The sequence below is a fragment of the Parambassis ranga genome, chromosome 12 (assembly GCF_900634625.1).
Source record: "Parambassis ranga chromosome 12, fParRan2.1, whole genome shotgun sequence".
Lineage (NCBI taxonomy): Eukaryota > Metazoa > Chordata > Actinopteri > Ambassidae > Parambassis > Parambassis ranga.
Window position 1 is genome coordinate 9179771 of NC_041032.1, and position 27435 is coordinate 9207205.

At 40.4% G+C, this 27435-nt stretch overlaps 3 protein-coding genes across 7 annotated transcripts; 2 read left to right on the forward strand and 1 right to left on the reverse strand.

The window, feature by feature from the left end:
• Positions 1-603: 603 nt before the first annotated feature.
• sgsm1b (small G protein signaling modulator 1b) lies at positions 604-11323 on the reverse strand. Of its 3 annotated transcripts, XM_028418323.1 has the most exons (26): positions 11180-11323; positions 11046-11089; positions 9757-9832; positions 8998-9160; positions 8694-8846; positions 8467-8534; positions 8235-8377; positions 8003-8134; positions 7663-7787; positions 7527-7594; positions 7285-7448; positions 7056-7185; positions 6460-6586; positions 6307-6371; positions 6060-6205; positions 5850-5978; positions 5600-5773; positions 5419-5487; positions 5220-5337; positions 4183-4433; positions 3983-4107; positions 3818-3900; positions 3623-3732; positions 3350-3446; positions 3085-3252; positions 604-2829 (listed from the first exon to the last, which is right to left on the reverse strand). In XM_028418323.1, exons 1-26 carry the CDS (start codon positions 11184-11186, stop codon positions 2741-2743), a joined length of 3024 nt encoding a protein of 1007 aa, XP_028274124.1. In that variant the 5' UTR covers positions 11187-11323; the 3' UTR covers positions 604-2740. The 3 variants fall into 3 exon arrangements, with proteins under 3 accessions (XP_028274124.1, XP_028274123.1, XP_028274122.1); XM_028418322.1 differs by having other exon boundaries at positions 4183-5337; XM_028418321.1 differs by lacking the exon at positions 11180-11323 and having other exon boundaries at positions 4183-5337; positions 11046-11102.
• A 798-nt stretch (positions 11324-12121) lies between these two features.
• git2b (G protein-coupled receptor kinase interacting ArfGAP 2b) lies at positions 12122-24395 on the forward strand. 3 transcript variants are annotated; one of them, XM_028417779.1, is made up of 20 exons: positions 12122-12329; positions 12848-12981; positions 13126-13238; positions 14412-14517; positions 15014-15100; positions 15189-15319; positions 16174-16268; positions 16362-16407; positions 16643-16694; positions 16800-16872; positions 16957-17054; positions 17148-17259; positions 17552-17703; positions 17793-17945; positions 19365-19574; positions 19726-19815; positions 20398-20480; positions 20802-20957; positions 22118-22181; positions 22471-24395. In XM_028417779.1, the coding sequence occupies exons 1-20, from the start codon at positions 12278-12280 to the stop codon at positions 22678-22680; spliced, it is 2217 nt and encodes a 738-aa protein (XP_028273580.1). In that variant the 5' UTR covers positions 12122-12277; the 3' UTR covers positions 22681-24395. The 3 variants fall into 3 exon arrangements, with proteins under 3 accessions (XP_028273580.1, XP_028273581.1, XP_028273582.1); XM_028417780.1 differs by having other exon boundaries at positions 16646-16694; XM_028417781.1 differs by lacking the exon at positions 19726-19815.
• Positions 24396-24527: 132 nt separating this feature from the next.
• On the forward strand, positions 24528-26473 carry LOC114443593 (glycolipid transfer protein-like). Its single transcript, XM_028417782.1, has 5 exons — positions 24528-24746; positions 25159-25217; positions 25304-25437; positions 25528-25678; positions 25775-26473. The coding sequence occupies exons 1-5, from the start codon at positions 24644-24646 to the stop codon at positions 25955-25957; spliced, it is 630 nt and encodes a 209-aa protein (XP_028273583.1). The 5' UTR covers positions 24528-24643; the 3' UTR covers positions 25958-26473.
• Positions 26474-27435: the final 962 nt, after the last annotated feature.

The following is a 27435-nucleotide window of genomic DNA, read 5'->3' on the forward strand; positions in this document are numbered from 1 at the left end:
AGATGTGTATACATTTCAAGTGCAATTAATCAGAATCCAAGTAAGCTTCAATACTTAACAGACACAGTTAGTGCTAATTGTATTATTTACTCTGGGTTCTTTACAGGCGTCTGGACTTGTACAGTTTTCTTGAAGACGTTTCGCTGCTCATCCAAGCACCAACACCAAACAGTTAGAACTGATGAAGCTGTTTGGATGAGCAGTGAAACATCTTCAAGAAAACTCTACAAGTCCAGACGCCTTGCTTCAATCTTCTCTAAAATCCTGAAATGTCACCTAGTCGACTGAACTAAAATACTGTGTGTTCATTTAGGAATATAAAGCACTGTTTACAGTTAACAGGCCCAACAGTTTCAAGTCTCAAGTGGTTTCAAATTAAAGGACAAGTTCACATATTCTTACAGCATGCAAACATATTTAGTATATTTGTATAGGTTAACACGTATAGGTTTGTGCTGTAAATCTCATCCTCTTACAGCTGTTGTTACCATTTTTATGAACACGTAAGTGTTTCGGTATTTGTCACCGTCAATATGTGCGAGTGCGACCACCTTTAACGTTCAAACTTTTTGTCCACAAAAGACACACCAAGCACATGGGATGCAAAATATAAGATTTTTAATACACAATAAATTAACTTTACTCAGTGACCATTTTAGAAGACACAGAAAAAATAAAAATATATTTATTTCAGATGGCATACTTTTATCTGTCTTTTCATTGTAATCACACTAAGCCCGTATACAGACAGTGTATTGCATTTAATAAATATGTACTAGCTTTTCTTTTGTACAATAAATCAGTTTCTTTTCAACACATTGTATACTGTAAATCTTCTGACAACAAACAGCAGTACACAAACAGTAATACTCATGTTTTAGAAGACCATGTGGAGACACATTAGCTGTGATATCAAAACACTGCAATTTAAGCCACAGTGAACCAGATATGGGTGTTTTGGCCTTTTTTGAAACTGGAAGCGGCACCAAGAAAACATTTCCTGATTTATCTTTGATGGTATTTTAGGTATATATATATATATATATATATATATAGCATGTTTTGCATTTAGCTGCTGAAATTTTAGGATATCCAATTGTCTCTAAACACAAATAAAAACACTTGCATAATGCTATACAAATGTCCAGTTTCCTTCACTATTCTGGATTAGAAGCAGATTATATCTCAAAATCCAGATCCACAAAGCTACGTACCACTGATGAGCAACCAGCTATTTATTTGAATCTAAAAGTCGATCATCTGGTTTTTCTGAGCTGTGAAATCATGATGAAGGCTTAAGAAAAAGCATGTTCCTAGTAGACGAAGATATGACGTTCTGAGCAGCACAGGGACAAGAGAGCACCAGATCAAACTGAGCATAGGCTGGCTATTCATTTAAATGAATAATAAGGGGACCCATCAAATGTAACCTCACATGGATCATTTCAGCAGGTATGAATGCAGATATTTTGAGGTATTAGTGAGAAGAAATGCCCGGGAATGTTGTGCAAAGCCTTGTTGTTGTTGAGAGGCCATGTTTAAGGACCAGTTTGTAGGATTTAGGTCGATCTATTGGTGTGAGGTTGTAAGTAAGTAAGTAAATAAGTAAGTAGGAATTCAGTGGGCTCCACTACCACACTAGAAACAGGCTCAATCCAATTAAACTAAAACTAGAATTTATTGTTAAAGATGATTATACATGAATAGAAACTTGCAGAAGTTGTATATTTTTTAACGGATCCCCCTAAATTCTTCACACTGGCCCTTTAAAAGCAAGAAACTGACATGAGCTGGGCAAGTCAAAGGCAGAGATCTACTTAACTGATCTTGAGGTGAAAGTGAAAGAGGGAAGTCCAGAGCGAAGATTAACCACTGAAGCGTTCGGCCTGAGCAGCAATTGTAATAAAATGTAATAAATGTCTACATTAGCCTTTTGAATAAGATGATTTCAGAGTTTGCACTAAAACAAAAGCTAGCACAGGAGTCACACGAACTAATCAATGCATAGAGGAGGTGAGACACAAAAGGAGCACACAGTATGAGAACTTGGCCAGGCTTCAGAGGAAATGATGATACTATAGATGCAAACTGTGTGCAATCATGCTGGGCTGCACATCCTGCAAATGTGTTCATCAGAGTCAGACACAGAACAGAACAAAAAGGCCCTCAAATGCTCCTCAGACTGGCTGTTCTGAAGAAAGCATTCATTAGAGCGGTCACTGGCTTGCTAAACACTGACCAGCTCATAAAAAAATCACCTAATGACTTAAGTACACCACAAAATGTTTAACCATGGCAGCTACAATTTCAGCTAAATTATAATACTGAAAATATATATATCACAAGATGTATAACTCAAAATGATTCTTGGAGAATATCAATGCAGCAAAGAATTTGGTTGCTGTATCCCTGAAAAAACAGCTAAATTTAAGGCAAAATAAATCACATCCTGAAGCAGTTTTAACAAGGGTACATTCACAAAGTGAACAATAACACTTTCAAAGTAAACTGACTGGCAATAACTGCATCTCCTGAATATAGAGAGGAGCAACCGGAGTAGAGCTATTTGTAGAGTAAGGAGCAGCATTAATGACCAGTTATCTGTTCATTTGACAATCACCGTTCTTCATTAACAACAGCTCTTTTCTGCTTGAATATGTGACTATTACGTGGTTATGTCGGTACTTTTAAGACAATTCAGCACAGAGAATCATGGGGGATTAAACAGCAGCATCCTACATCACTTGTTTTCTATGAGTGTCTGCACTTTGTGGACCAAATCTCGGGCCATCATCATGACCTGCGGGACGTTGTGTCGCTCTGCCATTTCTGAGAAGAAAAGTTTAAACTCAATTAGATAGTTACAAAAAAAATCAAGAATGATACCTTCATGGCTTTAAGTGTAAGAAGATGAACTACAGAGCTGCTGTCACATCCAAGTCAAATATAATAATTTGTAAGAGCTGTATAATGTTTAAACAGTGCTGTTTCTTCCCTTTATATTCAGTGAAATGTGGAACTATGAGTATATTATGTTACATGCTGACTGTTACTTTTATAAAATGTATACTGATCTTATCTTACCATTGAAGAACTTGATTATGTCTGTGAAGTCCATGTTATTTTCTAAGATGATGTCTCTATACATCTCCACAAGCGCCAGAGCGATGAAGAGCACGAAGTGCTCGGAGGAGGTGTGCTTGGCTGCCCAGATGGTTTCCCACACAGAAAACACATCATCATACACCATTTCTGTCGGGTAAGATCAACACATCGGATCACGTTCAGTATCATGTTAAGGTCACATCATGGGCAGTTTGAGAGTACATCACGATGCCTGCATCATCACCTCTTTTGAAGTCGAGAAGAAACCAGCGATAACAGAAGTAGAAGTGGGTGTAGTCTCCATTCTGCTGCATCAGTTCAAACAGCTCAGAGTCCAGGATCTGGTAAAAACAAAATATCACCTTTGCACCATATGATGTGTGTATATCCTAACACTTCATAATACATGTGTAATTTAGGGTAGCAGTGAAATGCTAATGGATTTTGAATTTTTATTAGCTAATATTGTGTAGTTACTGTGAATGAAATCCAGAGATATCACCCTGCTTTTACACACCTGAATAAGAGACCGCATGTTGGCAAAGTGAGAGTCCATAGCACCCCCATGTGGAAAGTTCTGGTTCATCCTCTTCATCAGTTCAGTAAAGCAGCTAAATGCCATGACCTCTAAAAACACCCATACAAAGATGCTCATTTAGACATTAACATGCACTTCTGCAAAGCTCACTGGTAACCTTAACGTTTTACTGACCATCATCCAGAATGACCAGCAGGGGAGCCAGCAGATCACACATTCCCTGGACGTAACCAGTATCCAGATGCTGCCACACATAACTACAAAGACAAGATCACAGCCAGATTTTTTTCTGTTTCAGGTCAAATGACACAAACCTCACAGATATTTGGACACGTTTACCTGCACATAATGTTGCGCAGTTTCTCCAGGTTCTCAGGTGTGAAGTACCAGTATGTTCTGTCACAACGTCTGACGTCTTTGTCGATGCGATGCAAGTTTATCAAGTACATGTCCAGAGTTTCTTGCTACAGAAGGAAGAACTTCAGTTAGCATATGTTCAATGATTAATAGACATACGTCATTTTATGTGTATTTCTTACAGAATATGTTTGCTCCTCTGAGGATTCATCATATTTGTTGTCTCCTGCTGCTTCTGTAGTCTCTGGTTCAGTGAGTACATTCTCCATCTCAGGCTCCTCCTCAGAAAGGCCCAGGTCAGTGCCCTCAGGACTGGTGTTGCAAGCCGTGTCCAGATGGTGATCTAGGACAAGCTCCTCAGATGCCATTTTTTCTCTTTGTGCAAGGGAGATGGGGGGTGCAGCAAGGCCTACCAATGGCCTGGCCTTAAAATCTGCTGAGGACACACATGTTATTCCTGCAGGAATGTCCTCCATTTCCAAGGCAGAGGGGGAGTCATCTGAATCTGCTGTGTCTGGAGACTGTCGAGATAATGAAAGGCTCCCCCTCGATGCGGACTGAAGAGCATTCAGGACTTGTCTGACTGGAGAATTTGAACCAGGTTTCTCAAATGGAATCTCTGCAGCTTTCTTGGTTTCAGTAGAGTCATAAACTGTTGCCGGCTTTGTTTCTAGCTCTGTGGCCCAGGCCTTCATCATTTGTGTCGGGATTGTTTCGGGCTTTTTTTCACTCACTGGATTGTTATCTTTTTCTTCTGTCGGTGGACAAGATGGCTCCACTTCTGAGTCTTTGCTCCTGTGCACCTGAAGAGTCTGCCCGAGTGGAGGTGCTTGGAAATATTCGTTATGAATCTCTGTTTCTAGCTTCAGAACATTTGTTTTCTCTGGAGGAGATTTCAAAATCATGTTTGTGTCGTCTGCCTTTAAAACTCTGTTTGTTGCTGCTGTATTTTTTTCTTCTTCCTCAGCTTTTTCCTCAGCTTCAGATGATTCTTTTGACTTACTGATTCCAGTCTCCTGAACTACCTCACTTTTTGAAACTTTCTCCACCTCCTGCATCACAGCTTTATCCTCACCATCCTTCACATCCTCCACTCCAGGTTCACAGGTTGTGAGCTGACTTTTAACAGCTGTTGCTTCCTCTCTGAGGACTTCTGATGTTTGCTCTGTCTGACCAGCAGGAGGGCTGTTGTCTGAAACAGGACATGGTTTTGACTGACCTGGGGAGGAGGGAGGTTGTGGATTGTCTGTGGTCTCATTTAAGTTGGCCTTCACTGGACTGCTGTGTTGTGCATCTCCTTCTTCAGGCCTAGGCTCAGTCTCCACTGACTCGAATACCTGCAGTGAGCATACAGCATTTAGAACTGAATCATCGTAAACTACTGTATATGTTATAATAAGCAGAATAACAGACACTACCTGTGCGCTGCTGCTGGAATCGCTCTGAGAGTGGGTGTTCTGTTGATCTGAGCTGCTACTTAGGGACGACTAGAGTGGAATGAAGTATGACAAACAGTTAACAACTTATTTCCTCATAATATTATAAACGTCCTTCTATGTTTTGTCTGTTGTGATAATGGTTACATAAGTTAAAACTTGCATCTGTACTGATGGTGGAGTCCCGCTGGACCGGCACTCTTTCCACACTGGCTCCAGATGAACATCTGGCGAGCGCCTCAGCATGTTTCTCTCTCTCCCTCTGACGGACGATGGCCTCACAGCCCTGCCACTCCTTCATAGTCTGCTCGTACATGGTGCGTATCTGCTCATCAATCTGAAAGAGAAACCTTTTGTAAATAAAGATTATAATCAAGCTATTGTGTTTGTACGTGTGTCCTTATAAAAATTACCTCCAGCCGGCTTTGCTCAGTCATAGAAAACTGATAATGTCCCAGCAGAAATGGCCACACCTCTTTACGAAGTGATGGTGCCACACCACCAAAATACACAAGCCTGTGTATCTCCTTTTCCTCATAAGCCTGAAAAAGAGAAACAAGTTTATTGTTTGATCACACAGAAGCAAAAGCTTATTTTCTTTGAATCCCTTGTGTGATGCTTACAGTGCTGTCCTTTAGGAACCTGCCCCACACCTCCACAGAGAGGCCTCCTCGAGCATCACATGGCATTTCAGGGTCAACTATAGGAGTTTTGACCAATGCAGAGAGGTGGGTACGGACTGTGGACAGATGACGGCAGTATGCAAGCCCTGAAATGATTAAATGAGATTTCTTATAATAACTGTAAACATAACTTGAACTGTTGAATGATTCCCAGACTGTAAACAGGGAGACTACTGTTTATACTGACATCCATAAAAAGCCCGGGAGATTATCTGGTACTTCATGGTGTCACAAAGGAGCTTTAACGGAGCCCTGGAAGAGAAAACAGCAACTTACTCAAGTGAAACTTAGTTAAGTGGAACAATCTGAATGTAGATGTGAGTTTTCAGGACATATTTACCTTTCCTGATTACAACCATTAGGCAGAGAGCCATCCGAGGAGCCATTCTGTGAGCAGGAGGAGCAGGAGGACTTTCTAGGAGTGGGCTGCCACATATTAACCCCCTGATCCATCAGCTCCAGGGCCACTGCACAGCATTAGAGACCATTATTATTGCCATTGCTATAATCAGCAGCAGTTAAGAGTGTGTGTGTGTGTGTGTCTCTGTCTGTGAATGATCAAAGTTCATGTGTGCAAAGAACTAAAATAAAACATAATGAAAACAAACCAAGTGAGAAGATGGAGATGAAGATGAAGATGTGGCACACAAATTATTTTATGTCCATGCAAAGGCTCCTTTATTGTCGACAGGACTACAATGTGAAATGGACACACAGACACTAAACAGGCAGAAAAAATATTACAGCAGTTAACACGAGGAAAATTAATTACAAAGACATACAGTCAATATACACCCAGGGGAAAACTGATTACCCTAAATCAGTCTAAACTGTAAACCATGTATTAAGAGACTAAAGCGACCGTAGATGTAATCTCTGATGGTTCTTTATTGGTTTATCTGAGCAAGGCAGAAAAGGAAGATTAAAGATACTTACTGAACTCCATCTGATTGCCAGGAAAGAGGATCCGAAACACATAATCGGTTGCTTCATCGTCTTCCTTATCTGATACAGAATCACATGAGCCGTGTGGGCTCCTCTTTCGCAGTTTGGGAAAAACTTTTCCCTGTGAATAAAAAGATGTAGAAAGATATCTCTATCTCTGTCTAATTGACTCAAAAACAATGGAAATCCATGTATCTAATGATCCTTTGTTCATGCTGACCTTTCCTCTCTGGTTCCAGAGTGGGGGGTCCAGCTGTCCATGAGGGAGCAGGCCAGTCTCCAGGCAGGTGAGAAACTGAAGCAGGTGACCTCCTTTGGGAAAATGTAGAGGAGGTCTCTGGATCCCATCCTGGCTTACTAAGACTACTGTGCCCCCACTGTTCACTGAAGGAATCAACACAATGCCGCTAATATCAATAACTCCTAAAACTCTGTAGTAATATGATAAGAAAATTGCCGTACCTTGCTGATGACAGTGGAGATAAACAATCTCCTCCAAACGAATTGTCATTGCATAATCCCAGTACACACTGAAACAGAGAGGAGCAAATATCAAATATGATTCTATTTTTAACAGATTGCATTTGTTCAGTCTAACCTTTTTTCAGAATCTAGCTCCCCAACATTGCCATTCATCAGCTGGTTGGGTGTCCATTTCAGGGTCATGACATCTGCAGTCTGATGTAGAGAGAGATAGCCTGGAATGGCCTCCATGTCATCTCTCTGCAGACACAAGCAACAAAGCAAACTAATGACAACATGCATCCCATCCCTTAGATAAAAAACCTTCAAACAAGGTTTTGTTGTTTGAAGTAGCTACTGGTATCTTTGTACAAGCAGTGATTGATGTGGGCAGAGGAGGCAGTCCCCTCATACATTTATGCATGTGTTGGATGAGCTTTATTGATTACCAGCTGTAAGTCAACAAAAACACATACCGGCTGCACCAGGACATTGTTCTTTCCAAACAGAAGTGTGGTTCTGGAGTTCTGGTGGAGTGATTCCACATATTCTCTCACCCACATCAGTGGACGATCATCCATGCTACCACTGGACTGTCTCTTCTGGATCTGGTGCGAATTAGAAGGACAACAGAGGTGGAGTTCAGAAGTGTATGGCTGGCTTTGTGCTTGTTCTACAGAAAATGAGTAATTTCCTCAGCTGTCTCACCAGAGCTGGCCTTCTGGAGGGAGAATCCTGCCGACAGTGACCACTGTGGATTCGATGCCTCTGCACAAGCTCGTCAGCAGATGGATCCGTCCAGAAGTGGTCTGCTGTCTTTACTTTGGTGTACTCCAAAGCACAGGGGCCAACTGCGAACCAGTGTTAATCAGAGTAAAGATACGTTCTGAATCATTAATAATATACTGTTGACTGAAGTTAGAACAGTAAGAAAAAGTACCCAAGAGAGATGCAAGAATGGGTCCATCCACTGGATCCAAGAGCATGGCTTCTTTTTCATAGAATGCACTGAAGAAAACAGTAATAACACAAAAAACGTTCCATAATACATATGCATGGCATATGTGTTAATGTATATATTGCATGCAAAACATTACAGAAACAATGTCCAGATAAGAACTGGAATAGACACACACTCTAAATAAGTGCAATCATATATTAGAATACCTGCTGTTTTCTACTAAGTAAAGGACAATCTTGTCCAGGAGCTTTTCCATCAGAGCAGTCCGGATCCAGAGGTGTTTCAGTGCTTGAGGAGGGAGGTTGGCCAACTTGGCTTGTCGGCTGCGGTCATTACTCAATGAAGAATTGTTCTGTTTACTAAAGAACAGAAAAACAAACCTGACAGATGAGCTGTCTGCACATGCTGTTAGAAGAGAGCACGTTTGATCAGAGTGCAGACTGACAAGTAAAAACTAACAGTATATAATACAAGGCTCTGGCCTCTTACAGGCAGAAGTTAACATTTCACCTGTTTTCGATGAGCTGTTCCAGCTCCTGGACCTTTTGGCAGAGCTGCTCAGCAGGCGAAAAGCTTTTTGCCACCTTCATAAAGAGTGCAGCAACCTTATTACTGCACAGCAGGCCTGCAATACGCCGTTTTAGTCCATGAAGCACACAGGCCTCCACTACAGCTACACACACAAACACACAAAGTGTAAGTCAATATTTGGGTAAGATATTCTTAATTTCAGTTTTAATCAATATGTCTTTGTATCCTTGAAATGGAATGTTTTTACTTGAACAGAGTTTTGCTATTATCTTATGAGCACAGCAAAATTTCCTTTTTGAAAGCCTAAAGCATTTTTTATTTAAAAAAAAAAAGGAAAGCGCAGGTGGTACCAGTAGAAATAGTCTGTCGTTGCTAGGATATGAGGGATGTGAATCACATTGGTCTCACTCCTGGTTAGTATCAACACCTTTGTAGGGCGTTAGTCTGCTTTGATACATATGTATCCCTCCATCCAGCTCCTTAAGGAGTCATATCTATTAGGCATAGATATGGCTAATGAAAATAAGTCGTCAGGTTGTTTTGCACGGCCAGTACAGGACCACTTGGATGAACTTGTGGGAGGTGACAGGGCTTGACACACACTGATGTCGACCATCATTCTGCACTGTATACTGTATGTAAATATGCTTATGTCACTAACATTTTGGAACAGCCTGACCAAGAACGATAACTAAGCATGTGATGCAATAAAGACAGTCTGCAGAAGAAAATATTTACCACAGAAGGATATGATGTGGCTGCTGTCTGCATGCACAAATTTCCTGGTTACTGCCTCCTCCATGATCTGTTTCACCTACAGGAGAGAAGAATGTGGTCAGACAAGTCTTGTGTCTGACACAGTTACGCATGAGGAGACAGAGACAAAACAGGAAACGCAGTAGTGATGGGAACTACATCACTAATGAGAAATGCATTATATGTATGCAATAACAGCCTTCCAACCAGTATTTATAACCATTATGTTATGAATCATTTGGTACTAAAAAAATGTCAAAATAGTGGGAGGTCTCCTGCAAACTTTGTACTGGGAGACCCCTGACTGACCAGGGGCCACATTGAGTTGCCTGCCTTGCTTGATGGAAAGCAGCGCCTCTGCATGCTTGTATGGATACTTACAACAATTAAACTCCATACAGCATCTGCAGTAAAATCATCAAAAGCCACAAAATCCAAAATTTCAAAACCACATATAAAACATGTACATCTAGAAATTCTCCTGTGGTGCACTGCACTCCTCTTTCCCTGCTCTGTTTATGTGTGATCAGCAAATCGCTCACTATTTCAGTCATACGCTGGGTTTTATATCTACTATTTCATGACTAAGCCCCTCCTTGCTGCAGGATCTCGTACCACCAAGGCCATGGATTTATTTATTTTTTTATTTTTATTTTTTTATTTTGAGAGGCAGTGAGTCACAGGTGAGGGGGAGCACTGACACTGTAAGTCTGGAAGTACCCAGCTTTCTTAGCACTGACTAAAACATCCTATCTTCTCTTCCCGTGAATAATGGAGTCACTTGGGAGGATGATGTGGCACAGTCACAGTCATTTCTGCACTGACTACTGTCAAAATAAATAAAACACTCTCCTTAATGCCAAATGGAAAAAATGGCAAGGTCACACCTTAGAGTTTAAAATGATCAGATATATGTAATTCTTGAGATAAATAATGCAGAATATATAAAATAATGGAAAACATAAGCTGGTCAGGGTTTGACAAATGTATATAGCTTTCTCCGCCGATGTAAAATCATCTCCATCATCAGTATTATCGTCATCATGTTCATCACCATCATCGTCATCACCATCTCACCAGCAGTCACAAACAGACCGGTGCCACCTACAACCACTCTTAATACCAAATTAACCAGTTTTGCCATTAAACAGGCCTGTGGCGTAGTCAAAGTGTAGTACACACACACACACACACACACACACACACACACACACACACATAGAGAATGTCTAAGCTAAACAGAGGCAAGACAGAAATGAAATGCAACCAACCTCTTTCTTCACATTGCGCAGCAATTTCTGGCGCGTCTCGGCCTCTGGAGGAAACATAATAAATACGCTGATCAGATGCTCTATCGGAAATTAATCATGATGTGATCACGACAGGAAAATAACTGCGGCTGTACCTCCCATTGCTCCGGGCAGGGTGTAGCGGTTGGCACGCACAGATTTCTGCAGGATGTCTCGAAAGCTATTTGTTTTTTTTGTTGTTTTTTTTACAGACACCACTGATGATACTGGAGACAGAGAGCAGCTCCTCCGACGTGTACGATGTGATCTTAACGACAATATTAAACCTATCTGCTACCTCACCGTGAACCACCTCCCCTTTAAAGCCACAGTAGCCTGTGCGTTAAGGTACACAGCACCTACACACAGCCTGCACTCCCTTTTACAGAAAGATATTACAGAGTACTTAAGGTGTATTTATTATATCTAAAAAAAATAAAGGAAAGATATCTCAGAAAAAATATTTGTCACTGTTTCCATATAAACACCCACAAGAGATATGATGTGGTTTGAACCTTAATATAGCACCTGTTACTTTGTAAGATATATCATGCAGCAAGTGAACAGGAAAAAAACACCAGCACCATTCCATTAATCAGTTAGCTGGCCATTGACAGGGCACAGAACTAAACCACTTAACTGGTTGGCAAGACTGCAAAACACATACATTACATGATGCAAACATTTTGTTAAAAACATTTAAAAATGACCTTTAATGAGCTGGGTTATCATGCACAAAGTAACAGATTGTAAAAAAAAGCATGAATTAAATAGATTTTAAATAGGGAAGGAGTAAAAAACTAATTTAGAGTGTGAAATATTCTACATATACATGATTTTTGGAAGCAAAATAAAGACAATATCATCTATTAATTAAAAAATATTGTTATTGGTGCATCAATACTTTAACAGACTTTATCCAGAAACACACTGCTCTTATCACATAGGCCCCTAATAAAGTGAGGATTTGTGATCTAGGCCTAATGAAGGGAACAAGGAAGGAAGCGGGCGAGGAAGCACGTAGGACGCTGTGTAAGTGTTGGAACGGGACACCGCTTTGTTCAACAGTAGGAGGGGAGACGGTCACAGTTGCTTTGCTTGAAGTGTATATTACAATCGCGGCGGACTATCCTGTCTTATCTTTGTGACGCTGTATTGTAACGTATCTTAGAAATATTTGCTTCTCCTGGACTCGTACGGATTTCCATTAAGGGATGTCAAAGCGAGTGCGAAGCAGAGAGGTCTGCGCTGATTGCAGTGCTCCGGGTACGGTGCCAAACAAGCTAGCTCTAACGTTAGCTGCCTAGCTAGCCAGCTAGCCTTTACTACTACTACAAGTTATCGCTACGTCCGGTTAGCCAACCTAGTTAATGGAACCTAACCCCGACAAGACAAGTAGCAATTATCTACATTGCTGTTTATAATAGCTGTACATTATGTCTTTGTGTAAGCATTTGCTATAAGATATGTCCTGCTTTTGTTGGTTTATCAACTTGCCTAATTCATTAACTGTTACTTGAGCTGTCTTTTATAATGACTTATAGTGACGTTAGTCTACTGTGTTAGCTTAATAAATTAGCTAGCTCCTCAAGATTCCACCCTCTCAGTGATAACAAAAACGACAGTTTGCATTTGTGGTTGTGTTATCGGATGTGTCGACATGGGGAAGCACCATAACCTGAAGCAATTATCTGTTGATGCTACTGAGCGGATGCCCTCGTTTGACCAGAGTCAATAAAAGCTTTTTATTTTGATTGATATGTTGTCATATATCTGTGTTGTAGAGCCACGCTGGGCCTCTGTTAACAGGGGTGTGTTGGTCTGTGATGAGTGCTGCAGCATCCATAGAGGTCTAGGGCGACACAGCTCTCAAGTCCGACATCTGACTCATTCTTCATGGCCACCGTCACAGCTGCAGGTGGGGGAGCAGAGGCACAGCCCTTATAAATCATCCAGATGTGTATGAGTGGAATGTGTTCAATAACTGTAGTGTAATATCAATACAAGGGTTCAGTGTAAAATACTTTTAAACCAGAATTATTTATGTGGTTTAATATTTTAGATGGTCCAGACACTGTATGGCAATGGAGCTAATTCCATATGGGAGCACAGCCTTCTGGATCCTTCCTCTTCAGTGAGTGGGAAACGCAAAGCCAACCCCCAGGACAGAGTTCAGTAAGTGTTTTTAGGGATTTTGATGTCACTGCTGAATTTGGTATGCTCGCTTGCACTTTGGCATAAAACTAGTGGAACAATTGATTTTCATAGCTAAGGTCAGTGAACATGAATAATTGACATTTTCTACTGTGACTCATTGGAAGTTCTCAAACTTCCAAGAACCTTCTTTATCACTTGATAATACAGATGTGTTAACATACCCCAAAGTGAATGTTCTGTTCAATGTGGTTTTCACTTACTTACCATATATACGCTGAATGGGATTGAAACAATGATGGTGATCGGCTGAATGATTTTACAACCATTTGATTTTTAGCATGTCCTCTCCTTTAGAGGACATAACGAAATAAAGCAGAATTTGCAGGACAGAGAGATGTGATGTAGTCACTCACAACCATTGCCAGGTATAAACACTGCATCAGCCTGATGTCTGGACGGTGGAGTGAAGATAAACAGTCAGCTGCACATAAACACAGCAGGCTGTGTGCAACCACTCAAAGCAAACACACTACATCACCAGACAGCTGAGAAATACAGCCATCTTGATTCCCAAATACAAGTTCTGTGATAGATGTGTTTTTTTTAAGAAGCTCAGAAACTAAATCCTGGCGTGTAAGACAAAGGTTCATTTTCAGATTACCGGTAGTTTGGAATACCTCTGGTCCATCTCCATCATTGGCAGTAGACAAAAATTCCTTTCAGTGCAACAGGATAGAACTACTATCAACTAGAGAACAAAATGTGTGACCAACCACATTGGTTGTTTAGATGGTTAGTTGTGTTTTGAAATCTCTTTGAATCAATGTGGGTGACACAAACTCTCACATTTGTCTGTTTTTTAGGCCATAGGAACTAAGTATGCATTTCAATTGCAGGAAACAAGACTATATTTAGTTATTGTAATCAGATAGTAAACCGTACTTCTGTTTGAGGAACAGTTGGGTCAGTTTGCCAGTTTGCTGCTGCTTCAGCTTGAGTGCCTTTTTTTTAAAACATAGGGAAGTACACCTACATGCATCAGTGATCATTTGGTGTCTTTAATAGAATTAGCCTTTATTTTTAGGTTCCCCATATGTTCTGCAAACTATTCTGGAAAAATGTTTGTGTCTGATTTCTTAATTAGTCTTTAGAATGTGCAGATGTTTATTTTTGATCATCTTGTGTTTCTAGCCCCAACAAGACAGAGTTCATCAAGGCCAAATATCAGATGTTGGCATATGTCCATCGGATGCCTTGTCGGGATGATGACAGCGTAACCGCAAAAGACCTCAGCAAGGTCAGAAATTCCATATTGATTTTTATACCTTGTTCTTGAATTTACCAACCTTATTAGATACAAAAACAATCCCCTTACTGTCCTGTGTGTATAAGCAATTTGAAGACAGCACCAATTGTGCAAAGAAAGGAGGGCAGGAATAGCACAAGCTTCACTTACTTACCTCACCATGTCACAGCACATATTTTGAGAACTGGCCGATTCCTCTAAATTTAAGAATTGTTGCAACATTGCCATTGTCATTTCCTCATAAGCATTTAGTGTTTCTAATCTCAATGCTGGTATCAGCCTCCACAGTTTTACACTCTTGATTGTTGCTACATTACAGTGAGAAGGTATTTCTCTATTTCTACATTTATTGCACCTTTGTGATTTTTAAAGAAATAAGCACAACCTTCAGTAAACTGCAATATGCATATGTTAAGTTTTTCTGGCATCCTGTGCACAATTAAATTAAAACATGCCAATTTATTTTTTCGGCAATTTATTTTTTCAGCAACTCCATTCTAGTGTTAGGACTGGGAACCTGGAAACCTGCCTAAGGCTCCTATCTTTAGGCGCACAGGCCAACTTCTTCCATTCGGTAAGTCTAGTGGAAAAATATAAAATACTTTTTTTGCATTTAATTTGAGTAAATGCAGATTTCTAATCTCTGCCCTTTGGGACAACAGGAGAAAGGTAACACCCCACTACACATAGCTGCTAAAGCCGGGCAGATTTTGCAAGCAGAACTGTTGGCAGTTTACGGAGCTGATCCAGGAGCTCTGGATTCCAATGGGAAGACCCCCATTGATTATGCAAGGTGAAATGAGCCCTATATGTTTGTTTTGTTTTTGTTGGTTTATTTTTTACCTGCATGTGAGAATTTTGTATTGTGTGGGGATTTTGTACTAACACGGTATGATGTTACTAGTAAGTGTTGTCGCAGGTGTCACACCCGTAGCATTGCTGCAAACAACAATAGAGACCCAGCTCACAGGAAATGATTTACATCCTATTCACACAGAATACATATTCACATATTACTGTGAGATGTTACCCTTATAACTTGAACAGGAAGTGACGAAAGGTTTCCATTAGTAAACGGAAAAATTGTCAGGCACAACTTTGTCTGATTAAAAAAACATTGTTGGCAGCTGAAATAATGGCTCAAATATTTAGCATGCTTTTCCCCACAATAAACAGTGGACACAGTGACAATATGTTAAAGTCTGGCTAATTCAATAATGATGGAGGCAGAGAGGAAGGAAAAATCCAGTTGTGCAGTTGGCTAGCTGACTCAGCCATGTTTGAACAAAGCAGAAGGAAGTTTTTACAAGTAAAAGACACCATTTAGAGCAGCTTGTAGAATTAATGTAACATATTTGTATGTCACAGGAATGTTAGCTACTAAATTAATGAATCCCTGCATATTTTCTTGCATGTTAAAGGAAGTTATCACAGTATTTAGTGAGGTTTCTTTTAAAAGGTCGAAGTTGTCAGCAATGTTGGTACATCACCACATGCTAAACACATTACTGTGTAATCAAACAACCCCCAAAAGTTAAATTAATTTTTTGTTACATAAAACAATGTAAAAATCATTTAAATTGAATCATTTTTTGCCTTTGTGTTTTTGACATATTAGTAAATATGACCTATTCGTCTTCTGTGCAGACAAGCTGGGCATCAGGAGCTGGCAGAGCGGCTTGTGGAAATACAGTATGAACTCACTGACCGACTAACATTTTACCTCTGTGGTAGAAGACCAGGTAAGTGGTCGATGCATCAAGCACAGTGGCTGAATGGCATTAAAGTCGATATTTGAGGTCTTCACTCTCTCTCTCTCTCTCTGTACGATACAGATCACAGAAATGGGCAACATTTCATCATTCCACAGATGGCAGACAGGTAAGAGCTATGTTTCAAGCTGCAGCTGTAAAAGTTGAGAGCTTGTAATGCATATTGTGTATTTTATTGTCAAGCATGTTAGATGTTCAAAATAAATTGACAATCCCATTTTTATGTGCTGCATTGATTGGATAAGAAATAAGTAAGTATGCTGGTTGCTTTTGTATCAGCTTTTCCTCAGTATTGACTTTTTTTTTTTAGCAGAAACATAATAGACTTAATATTTTGTCTAAAGCAGTCTGGATCTGTCAGAGTTTGCAAAAGCTGCAAAGAAGAAGCTGCAGTCGGTGAGACATGTTTCCTATGACCTTCAAATATATCCTTTGTTTGTTTTTGCTTGGTATTGACATGATCTAGAAGTTAACCAGAAATTCTGCTTTATTTTGTTGTAGCTAAGCAATCATCAGTTTGAAGAACTGGCCATGGACGTTTACGATGAAGTTGACAGAAGAGAAACAGATGCAGGTAGAATCCTAAGAATCTATACACAAAAAGTATTGCTTGCATTTTATTTTCTATCATTTATGTTTTGTCGCATCATTGTTTCAGTGTGGTTAGCCACTCAGAACCACAGCACACTTGTGACAGACACCACAGTTGTGCCTTTTCTGCCTGTCAATCCTGAGTACTCGTCTACTAGAAACCAGGCAAGTGCTTGCACCAGGGATGCTCCTTGTTAAAACTTGTGGATTTAATAATTCTATTATATAATCTCCTTTGAATTAATTTGCTGCTTTCAGGGTCGTCAAAAATTGGCCAGGTTTAGTGCCCATGAATTTGCCACCCTGGTCATTGATATTCTAATGGATGCTAAACGACGGCAGTGGGGAAATTCCTGTGATAGTCCAAAAGGTATGAAATTATGTTTTGTGTTATATCAACATGATGTTATGATGATAGTATTGCAGAAAAAGTGCTTGTTAGTATTCGCATTAGGCATTGGAGAAAATCATAAATATTATTTACAGATGAAATGCAGAAAGTCAGAACCTAGCCTGCTTTTTTCTCCATATATACTAAGGAAGTTTTAAGGATTAAAAAAAAGCAAATCTTGGATTCAGCAAACGTTCTTATCCTTTTGATTTGCCTGTTGGCAGCGATCATGTTTGATCTCTAATCCCTTGATCATGTGGTCCGCTTGTAGAGAACGTGGAGCTGATCCTTCAAGGAATAGACAGTCGTCATAACAGTGAGAACCAGGACAATGACCAGCCAGATTACGACAGCGTGGCATCAGATGAAGATCCGGTACAAGAGGCAAAGTGTGGGGATACCTGCAATGATGGAAGGACCAAGGTCAGTGTTTTTGGTGCAGTATTTGAATTAAATACAACATTTTGCTCTACTTTTCAAATTGATGAAATCCTGTGCATGTTTTGCTGTAGAGCTCAGAGTCATCGGATCTGTCAGATGGACCAATCACAGTACAGGAATTTATGGAGGTGAAGAGTGCCCTCACTGCATCAGAAGCCAAAATACAACAGCTTCTCAAAGTCAACTGCCATCTTAGTGAAGAGCTACGAATGATGCAAAGCAAGGTTGGTTAATCTAGATGACAACAAGATTTGATTGCAGTTTGCACCTTTTTGTTTGCATTCATTGTTTGGTTAGTAGATCTGTCCCTCTCTTGTTGATACTGATGACACTCTTTAAATGTCAGGAGCATGTTTTTTTTTTCCTTTGCTTTTCCAAAACAAACCATTTTGTCAAAGCTGAGGTACATGCAAACCCACAGACGCACCCACAGACACTAGAGATTTATTCCAGAGTCATGCCAGTTTGAATGCGTCAGACCTATACTGCGCATGCAGTAGATTTGAAGCTGCAGGAGGAAAAGATTCTAAATATAAATTAATAAAAGCACCCATGGAAGGCTTATCTTGTTTTCTCTCAACTTGCGAGCAGAGAAAATGTCAGCTGTGTTTGTGGATGGACAAAAATTCCTGTGGCAATCCTTAACAGTTACTAGAATTCCTCCACTATTCAGCTATGTGAAACAGTAAAACAACATTTATTGTTATAGGTTTTTGTGATATAAACCATAGAAAATTCAAAGAACCAATCCACAAATGGTTACCTCAGATGTCATCAGAAATCTGCAGCATACTTTGCCTTTAATTAGCTGTGAATTTCTTAAATGTTGATGAGTCACTGGAGTTATGAATCTCCAAAAATTTTTGCCATAACATATTTTCATCTTTACTTAAACACTGATCCTATGGGTGCCAGTTCTCTTCAGTGCTTCAGATTTCTCCACAGTCCAGTTCCTTTCTCTCTGACACTTCCTGTAGGTTAACAACAATGCACCGTCTCCTCCTACTGGTAGATTGACTCTGTCGGTTTCTAAGCAAGTTTGTGCCGCATCCTGCATTCACAATCCCAAACCTGAATACAATCTGGCATAGTCTCTTTTAATTCTCTTTAAATAGTCATGTTGTTGTAGTGAGACACAGACTCATTATAGTAACCAAACTGCAGACAGCACAGCTTGTGTGTTAGCCTGGTGTTAATGACTTCTCTTACCCATTTTGTATGTTCTGTATCCTAAGTTAATAATAATATGATAATGTTACATAATATTGAGAATGTTTCTTAATGCTTAGAAAGAAGTTTGAACAAGCCACATTTTTCACTGCTCTCTCTTCAGAGCTCAGTCCTTATGTAAATAAGGGCAACTGCCTTTGTGGCGGTTTCTCAGGGGGTCGTACTTCAAGTGTTTCTATCAACATACTCTGTCAGCATTTCATTTGTCAATGAAACAAACCTTTTGTTGTGAGAAAAACCTTGAGGAGAAATCAAAAACAAAACCCTGCTGAAGATGAACTCAACCTGGAGGAATTGCTTTTCACCTGAAGGCGTAGCTGTATTCTCCTCTATTATTAATGCCTGGATGAGCTTTTGTGTTGAGAATCAGCCCCCAGCTAGAGTTGGATTAAAAGATGTTTTGTTCTCTACAGCTAAACTCCCTGCAGACTGAAAACACAACACTGCGATGGCAAACCCCCAGCGGACAGCAACACCCCCAGGGGCCCTTTGGTCGACACCCACCCCGCGGAGGTCGCGCCATGTCCATGTATGAGACAGGTTCCACTCCGAGGCAGTACCCCCACCGAGGTGAAACGGCCCGGCAGGAAGATGGAGTCATTTTACAACCCTTCCCAACCAATGTAAGAACAGGAGCACCATAAATCCGGTCCTCGAGTATCCAAAATAATGATGCCTGGCTTGGGGCTGGTGTTGGTTTTTCATTTATTAATTTATTTAATCGTTCATTGCATCTCAATAGAGTATGCTCAACTTGGTTTGACCCCTTTCTAGATTGGTAGGGGTCCTTTGGGGACGGCTGCTTCCTCCCTACCTACCTTCCCCTCTTCCCTCTCCTGGTCGTGGGATGAGAGATCTCGAAGGGTTAAGTACTCAAATTTCCCTCAGCTCAGAGGCAGTCCCAGGGGGACGGTGAAAACTGTCATCCTGCTTGACCCACAGTCTTCTCTCTCCTGACCTGTGGCCTTATAAACTGCTTTTTATTAGTATCACCTGCCTGCATGCATGCACCACAGTGCCTCTGCTACAGTTCAACTATCTGAACAACCCCAGCTTCTTTGATGTTAGAAGTGGTGATCAAACGTTCCAGAGAAAACCGCGTGAATGAACAGACACAGTTCAATATCTGTGAAACGTATATAAAGTGGCTCATCACAACACGCTTCTGAGTGACGGGCACTGAAAAGAGAAAATCAGTTAATCTTAGGATTTCTTTGCATCTACTAATCGCATTTGTCTCAGCACTACTGTGTTAAAACACATTGTCCTGACTGTGTATTTCCTATCTTTTTCTCTTCATCTGCTGTAAAACCAAATGTCTCATAGTGTGGTCAAAGCTTTGAAATGCATGATTGTAGTTTTATTTCTCTACATTTGCTGTGAGGTTTGTTGCATTGTCTATGGTGAATACTGCTGATTAATAGTCATTCACTGATCTCCCAATAGGGCTGTAGTCTGGAAGGACAGAGCACCATGCTAGAGAATGACTATGACACTACACCCAACCACTCTGAATTGGACGAGGCTAGGTAAGACCTATTTGCAGTTACTTCATCCCCCCTCCCTTTAAAACATGGTAACTGTAAAACACTTCCAATTCTTTGAAAAGATTGGTTAGACAAACACCTTATGCTATCATTTTCATGCAGTATTTACACAACATTTGCAAATAGTACAGTACAGTGTACAAGTACAGTGCAAATAGAAGTCTACCTGCACAAATCTTATACACAAATTCGATGAATTTCATGGCATTAGATGATAAAATGTCAAAGCAAATTGAAAGGACAATTTTTGTGCCTCTATAGCTTAAGTTCAAGTTGTTAAAAAGAATTTCTCTCCATTTGTAGTAGCCCTCTTACAGCCTCTGAAGCAGCAGAACCAGAGGAGGAGGGGGAAGAAGATGCTACCCTGCCTTGCACAGAGGATGTCATCTGTAAGACAGAACAGATCACTAAGAACATACAGGAACTTCTTAGAGCTGCACAGGAGACCAAACATGAAAGGTACAGTATTTTGAGTTTATTTATGTATTTAAATCTGAATGTATGCTCTGTCAGACCACACATCAGTCATTGCTGGATTTCTGTCATTCTGGTGCAAAATGTCTCGGCTGCTTCTTAGGTCGGTGGTTTTCAATTGTTGTCCTCGGGTTAAGAATGCTGCTAGCTTACATTGTAGCACGCTAACTGGTGATTGAAATGTATATAACTGAGTGACAGGGTAGAAAACTAGCAGCCCTCTGGTCCCTTGACAGCAGGACTCACTGATTCTCAGCCTGTCAGCCTGGTTTCTGTCCTTGTGTCCTAGAAACTATGTGTCTGCTGGGGGGTAGCTCTTCTGTCTGTTAATGCAGCTGACAGGAAACAAACAACACATGATCACATTTTCCCTTGTGGCCTGCCAGATCCACTGTGGGTTTGTGGTTTCATGCATACAGTTGTATATTAGTATCCTGCAGTTTTAAAGTTACACATTACTTGATTTAGCTATAGCTATTATTTCTCTTTCTCCTCGGTGCAACTCTTTGCACCATTTAGTTTTAGCTTTGTACCATGCTTATTAAACATGTGGTGTAAACTTTAATACCATGACAACATATTCAAGTAACCCAGTGTTCTGAGATGCATGCATGCAAAAATAGTATTAACAGAATTCTGGGAACAGTCATTCTTTCCCACATATCATTATCTTAACGCATGCTTTCACAGTTTAATCATTTGCCTCTGGGCTCTAGTTCATGGGATAAAACTACTTTCAGGTTGATTATGAAGACAAAGAACCCACCCATTATCATCTGGCTTTTGTCTGCAATATTGAAGGGTGCAGCTGACATTCAGTGCTGGGTCAAATGACTCAAATGGCAACTAAATTCTGGAAGGTAGCGCCAAAGCCATGCCTATGTTTGGTTTCCTATATTGGGAACTATAATAGATATGCAGTGGGTCATCTTCCATTGAATTAAATTCTGAACCAGGCAGGATAATATTTGTAGATAATGTGACTTAATGTCCTGTATAGTATAATTATGTGTGGTATCTGCAGGGAGTATTGTCTCCTTTTAAGTTTCATTATAAAGAAGGTTTGCGGTTGATCTTTTTCATTGATGTCTCTATTAATAGTACTGGGAGTGGTTGATCACCTGTTTTGTTTGCATCTCCCACAGCTTTCTACCTTGCTCTGAAAAGATCTGCATGGCTGTGACGGAGATGGCCGCCCTGTTTCCCAAGGTAAGATAACTCCTATCAGCCACTCAGTGCCCATCCCCCGAACAATTATGGGATTTGATGTTTGCTGGAAAACAGCCAAAGGGAATCTAAAATGACTTGTTTGCAGTAGATGGGTTGGCCTCGCTCATTGCATTAGTTTTCTTTGTACCATTTATGTGATTGGTTTATGTTCATAAACACACACACAGCCAGGGCACATGTGCCTCATGACAACAATAAATGTTTATTTATGGATGCTGTCACGTCTGTCCTTTATCAAATCTTCATCATCTTTCCTTTACCCCCTCAGAGGCCATCTTCAGAGACAGTGAGAGGATCTCTGTGTCTGCTGACTTCAAGTGCCAGCCGACTCCATGGAGAGTGCCAGAAGGCCGCAGAGCACAACCCTTGTCCATCAGACATCCAGCTGGTCACTCAGCAGGTCATCCAGTGCGCGTATGACATTGCCAAAGCTGCCAAGCAACTTGTTACTGTGACAACCAAAGAAAACAACAACTAACTAAAAAACCAAAAAAGACATTTCTGGTGCACCAAATATTTTATTAACTGTTACTGATTATTCACCTTATATAGTGTTTAGTTTTTTTCCCATATAAATTAGTATTTGAAGGTCAGAAAACCTTAAAAAAATATATCATGAAAAATTATGAATCAATCAAAAGCTTATTTATTTTGTTTTGTTTGTTCCATTGTAATACACCTTTACGCAATCATATTGAAAAATATATAGGAGAACCTATTATTGTACATTACCTCACAACTTTATTCCACTCACTTTCCAAAAGTGCAATGTTCCAATGCGTGTGTGTATATAAAACAATTAGAACAACAAGCAGCATTACATAGCATTTCCTCATAGTGCTTTACTGATGTCATTAGCTGTCTTTTTTTAAGGTCCAGTTTCTAGAGGACCAAAAATCTCCCCATCATCAATGATCAGAACAGATGACCCTTACTAATCCTCACCACTGACTTTCGTTTACTTAACCATTTTAACAGACAGTATTTTAATTATCGTTCTGCCGCTTGCTTAAAGTTCAAATGTTTGTTTAGTACGCAAACTGTGATGATAAAAGCAGCTTCAGTGTATTGACCACCATGTAAGGCCAGCTGTACCAAGAGTGTGCAAACTTTCAGTCCATCCATCAGGTGGTTTGGCGGATCAGTCCCTTGGCTGGTTGAAGATGTATTTATAAGTAAAGTATCAATAGTTTTTTGAGTTACAATGTTACAGCCATACTTATGACATTGTGTGAGTGTGTGTATGTGAGTGAGTGTGTGTGTGTGTGTGTGGGCAAAGATGGCCTGAGTGAATTTCATTTTGAATCAATTTTAATAGCATTTATGCAATATGTAAGATGTATGTTTCCATGTAATTCTTTATCAGAATATTCCAAATGCTATTCTATTTATAAACCGTATGTCATACCTCTAAGAAAAAAAAATATCAATGTTTATTTTCATAAGCTCTTTTGTTTAACATAATGCTCCTTACAGGCTAACGTTTGTTCTGAGGTTTGGGACGTCTCAGCTGGCAGTTAGTTGTTAGTCAACGTGTGATCTCTGTTTAGTGGCGTGGTGCAGTAACTTCAGTGTTTTTAATGCTTCCTGTGGTTATATGCGTTCAGCTGCTGTTTACAGCCAACTGTACCCTCCAAGTGTAACAGTACCTGTCATACAACATGGGTCTAATGTGACACTCTTTTTGTCGTGAGCCAGATAAAGCTTAAACCATGTGTGGAAAAACAACAAGAATGTGCTGCACAACTTCAATTTATTCAGTATTACTCACTCACTCAAGTATAGGAACACTTTTTAGCAGGTTTAAAACTACCAGTCACTGTGTTAGCTCCACTGCTGGGTGACGGAACTACACCAAAACTGGGCGTGGCCTGTGATTTTGCGTGAGAACGTCACCACTGACACAAAAACAATTGTATTAAAAGGCACAAAGTATTTGATATTGGACTTTTAAATGCAGACAAGAATATCAAGTTACAGCCCCCTTTATACAACATAAAACATCTGTATTTGTAAACTATGGGTAAGAATTATAGAGCACAGGTGAGCTACAGCAACAATGGTGCACGTATTCAGTTACTTGCCACTCTGGGGTCAAACCTGACATTGAATTCCCTGTAACCTATAGCCTACTACTGCCTCTGGTTGAAAACAATCCCTGCCTTAGGTATAATAAAGTATAAATCATATCTACACAGGCCTATCGTCTCTTTTGTGTGTGTGTGTGTTGTGGACGCGCTTTCAGCACGTACATGCGTTATTTCCCACCTGTTGCAGAAGTACGAAAGTGATAGCGGTTGGCGGCGCCTGATCCCCACCCAACCGACAAGAACGCACAGTAGTTCCGGGTTCTTTCCAGCCGAGACCTGCTGCTCGCTGCCGCCGCCGCCGCCGCTGCTGCTCTACCACGGCACTCAGAAGAAGCAGAACGGCCCGGGACCATGTCTGTTTTACTGGATAATCAGTTCAGAGAACTGCCTCCTGACAAGTCTGTAGACACAAAGATATTCCTGGACAATGTGTCACATATTCCTGCCTTTTTCGGTGAGTACACTACCTCCACCTGGACTCGGAGACGGACTCGGCGCCTCTCCTACTTGGCTGACCTGTTTCTCGTGCTGGTTCAGATGACTTGCCGTTTGTTTGATCCCATGAGCGAACCTTTCAGATGGGACGTGGCTGTTTTTTTTACACACAGCAGAAATGTAGCTGTCGGCCTGGATCCGAGTCAGCTGCAGCTTCCCCTATAGAGAAGTCTTTGTTTACTCATTGAACAGAGCACACATTGACCTCATTGTGACTTAACTGAGACTATGCATTCACTGCATTTTCCACTTGTGTTTGTAAAAGGCTGATTGGTATTCATCCTCCCCTGTGAGCCAGGGACATGTGTGATGAAGTCATTCATATTTTATTGCTTTCATCTCAAATGTCTGCTTCTCTTTTTTTTATCTAGACTGTTTGGGATCAAAAGTATTTTCTATCATTAAATCAGACATAAACGGCAACATAACGGTAAGATACACACCTGTCTCTGTGTTTGTGTGACTCTGCAGTCTGCATATACATCTGTACTCAAACCAGTGTGCTTTTCTTTTCAGAAAATTAGAGCAGTTTATCTCAAAGATCCTGCAAAGTACGTCACCCTGCAGGACATCCTGGAAGCAGAGCGAGAAGCCCACCAGGCAGAGTGGCCTAAAGTTGGAGCGACTTTAGCCCTGATGTGGCTGAAGAGGTGAGCATGAACACTGGTGTTATGTCACACTGTATGCTGAACTTTCAGCTGCAGACAGACAGACAGCTGTGTGCTGTGTCTCTCCTGCAGGGGTCTCCATTTCATTCAGATCCTCCTACAGAGTTTGGCAGATGGAGAAAGAGATGAGAACAACCCCAACCTGATTAGGGTCAACATAACCAAAGCCTATGAGCAAGCGCTGAAGAGATACCATGGCTGGATTGTTCAGAAGATTTTCAATGTGAGAACAGAAGTCCTGTCTGTCCTGCCATTACCTTTTTCTTGTCTTCTTATTGTTACTTCTACCTAAATATGTCCATATTTCTGCTTTTTGCAGGCGGCGCTGCTCGCAGCACCCTACAGATCAAACTTCCTGAAGGCTTTGTCAAAAGGAGAGGAAGTGAAAGAGGAAGAGTGTTTGGCGAATGTGCGTCAGTTCTTGGTTAATTACACACCTACTGTAGATGCCATCTACCAGATGTACACAAATCTAAATGCAGAGCTGGACTACACTGTTTGATCTCCATGGACGCAGCTGGACTGGAGGTGCAGTTTCATTTTCCCTCACAGTGTGGTATTTAGCATTTTAATACCTTGATAATAATAAATGTATTGTTACTGTATATTTTGGTTTTTAAAATGACACAGATGCCTTAACTGTAAACAGAACAGCTGAGTACAGTTTTATTTCTTTTCTACATCACAATGATACTCTCGTTCTTAGCAGATGTGTGTGTGTGTGTGTGTGTGCTTGATTTAAAATATTATTACAACAAGAACATGAAACATTACAGGGAATCATTTCAGCTAATTTTATTTCCTTCTGCCTCTTGAGTGTTGGAGTTCCCTCTGCTGTTAACCTGGAAGCTGTGTCTCCAGTATACATTTCTAATTCATCTGCTTTATTTTTTATTTATTGAATTCTCTGGGTGCCTTGATGTTACTGTATAAATGCAGAATATTTTCAGAGTAATGTACCGGTATATGAAATTCTACTTCCCCTGCAAGACAAAAACAAGGAGTAGAACCACAATCAGTGTCTGTGTTTGCATTCTTCTGTGCTTTGTTTTGCACATTTTTAGGTCAGGGAAAAGCTTTATAACGTCTTAACTATTATTAATTTCTAGAAGACAGAAAGACATGTGCACAGTCATTTATAAGCAATATGTACCCCATTTGTTTATAACCAGACTTCTTAAAATGAATCACATTCAGTTCATAATCCGGACACTGGATGGCGATATTTGGCAGGTTGTCTTTCAATCACATTCATGGTTCTGCATGAAATTTTAGCCCCTTTGTTTTAGTGATCCCTGATATATCTCCATCATGATTGTTTTCCAAAAGTAGGTTTGCCAAAACCTCTTCTTAAGATCCCTATCACCAAAATTATGTAGTGTATATGAAGCTGGCCAAACTTAATGCAGTGGATTTCCCTTTCAAACTGAAGTGAATCAGACAGAAATCTCTTCTCCATCCTAATCCCTCCAAATCAACCTTCCTCTTCCTCTGCACAGTCTTACTTATCTGAAGTGTGTCCCAGAGGCTGTAGTGGCTCTGGTTCTTCTCCCGGAGGAGCCCAGGCCTAAGTTAATCGCCTCTGAGCAAAGAGAAAGAGGAACAAGTCTGTAATCCTGCAGGTTTATCAGCAGTCCTGCCTGATAGGATGGAATAGCTCCAAGCGAAGCAGACAAAAAGACGGGAAATCGTTTACAACAATGCCTCAATGACAAAGCCACTATCCTTCCACGCTGACATTATTTGTTCTCTGCAATGAGGTCATCAAGTGAATATTGCAGTTTTGCCGAAGTTATTTGCTTTTTAATAGCATACACATTTTATGTCTGTGGTGATCTAAACTGTGCTGCAGCTATAGAGTCCAATATAGGAGGACAAATGGAGCAAAATAAGAAGTGCAGGCAGGCATATCATCTTAGATTAGCAATTCAATAGCTGGGTAACAGCCAGGCCATTTCTGAAGAATGGTCCCGTGAATTT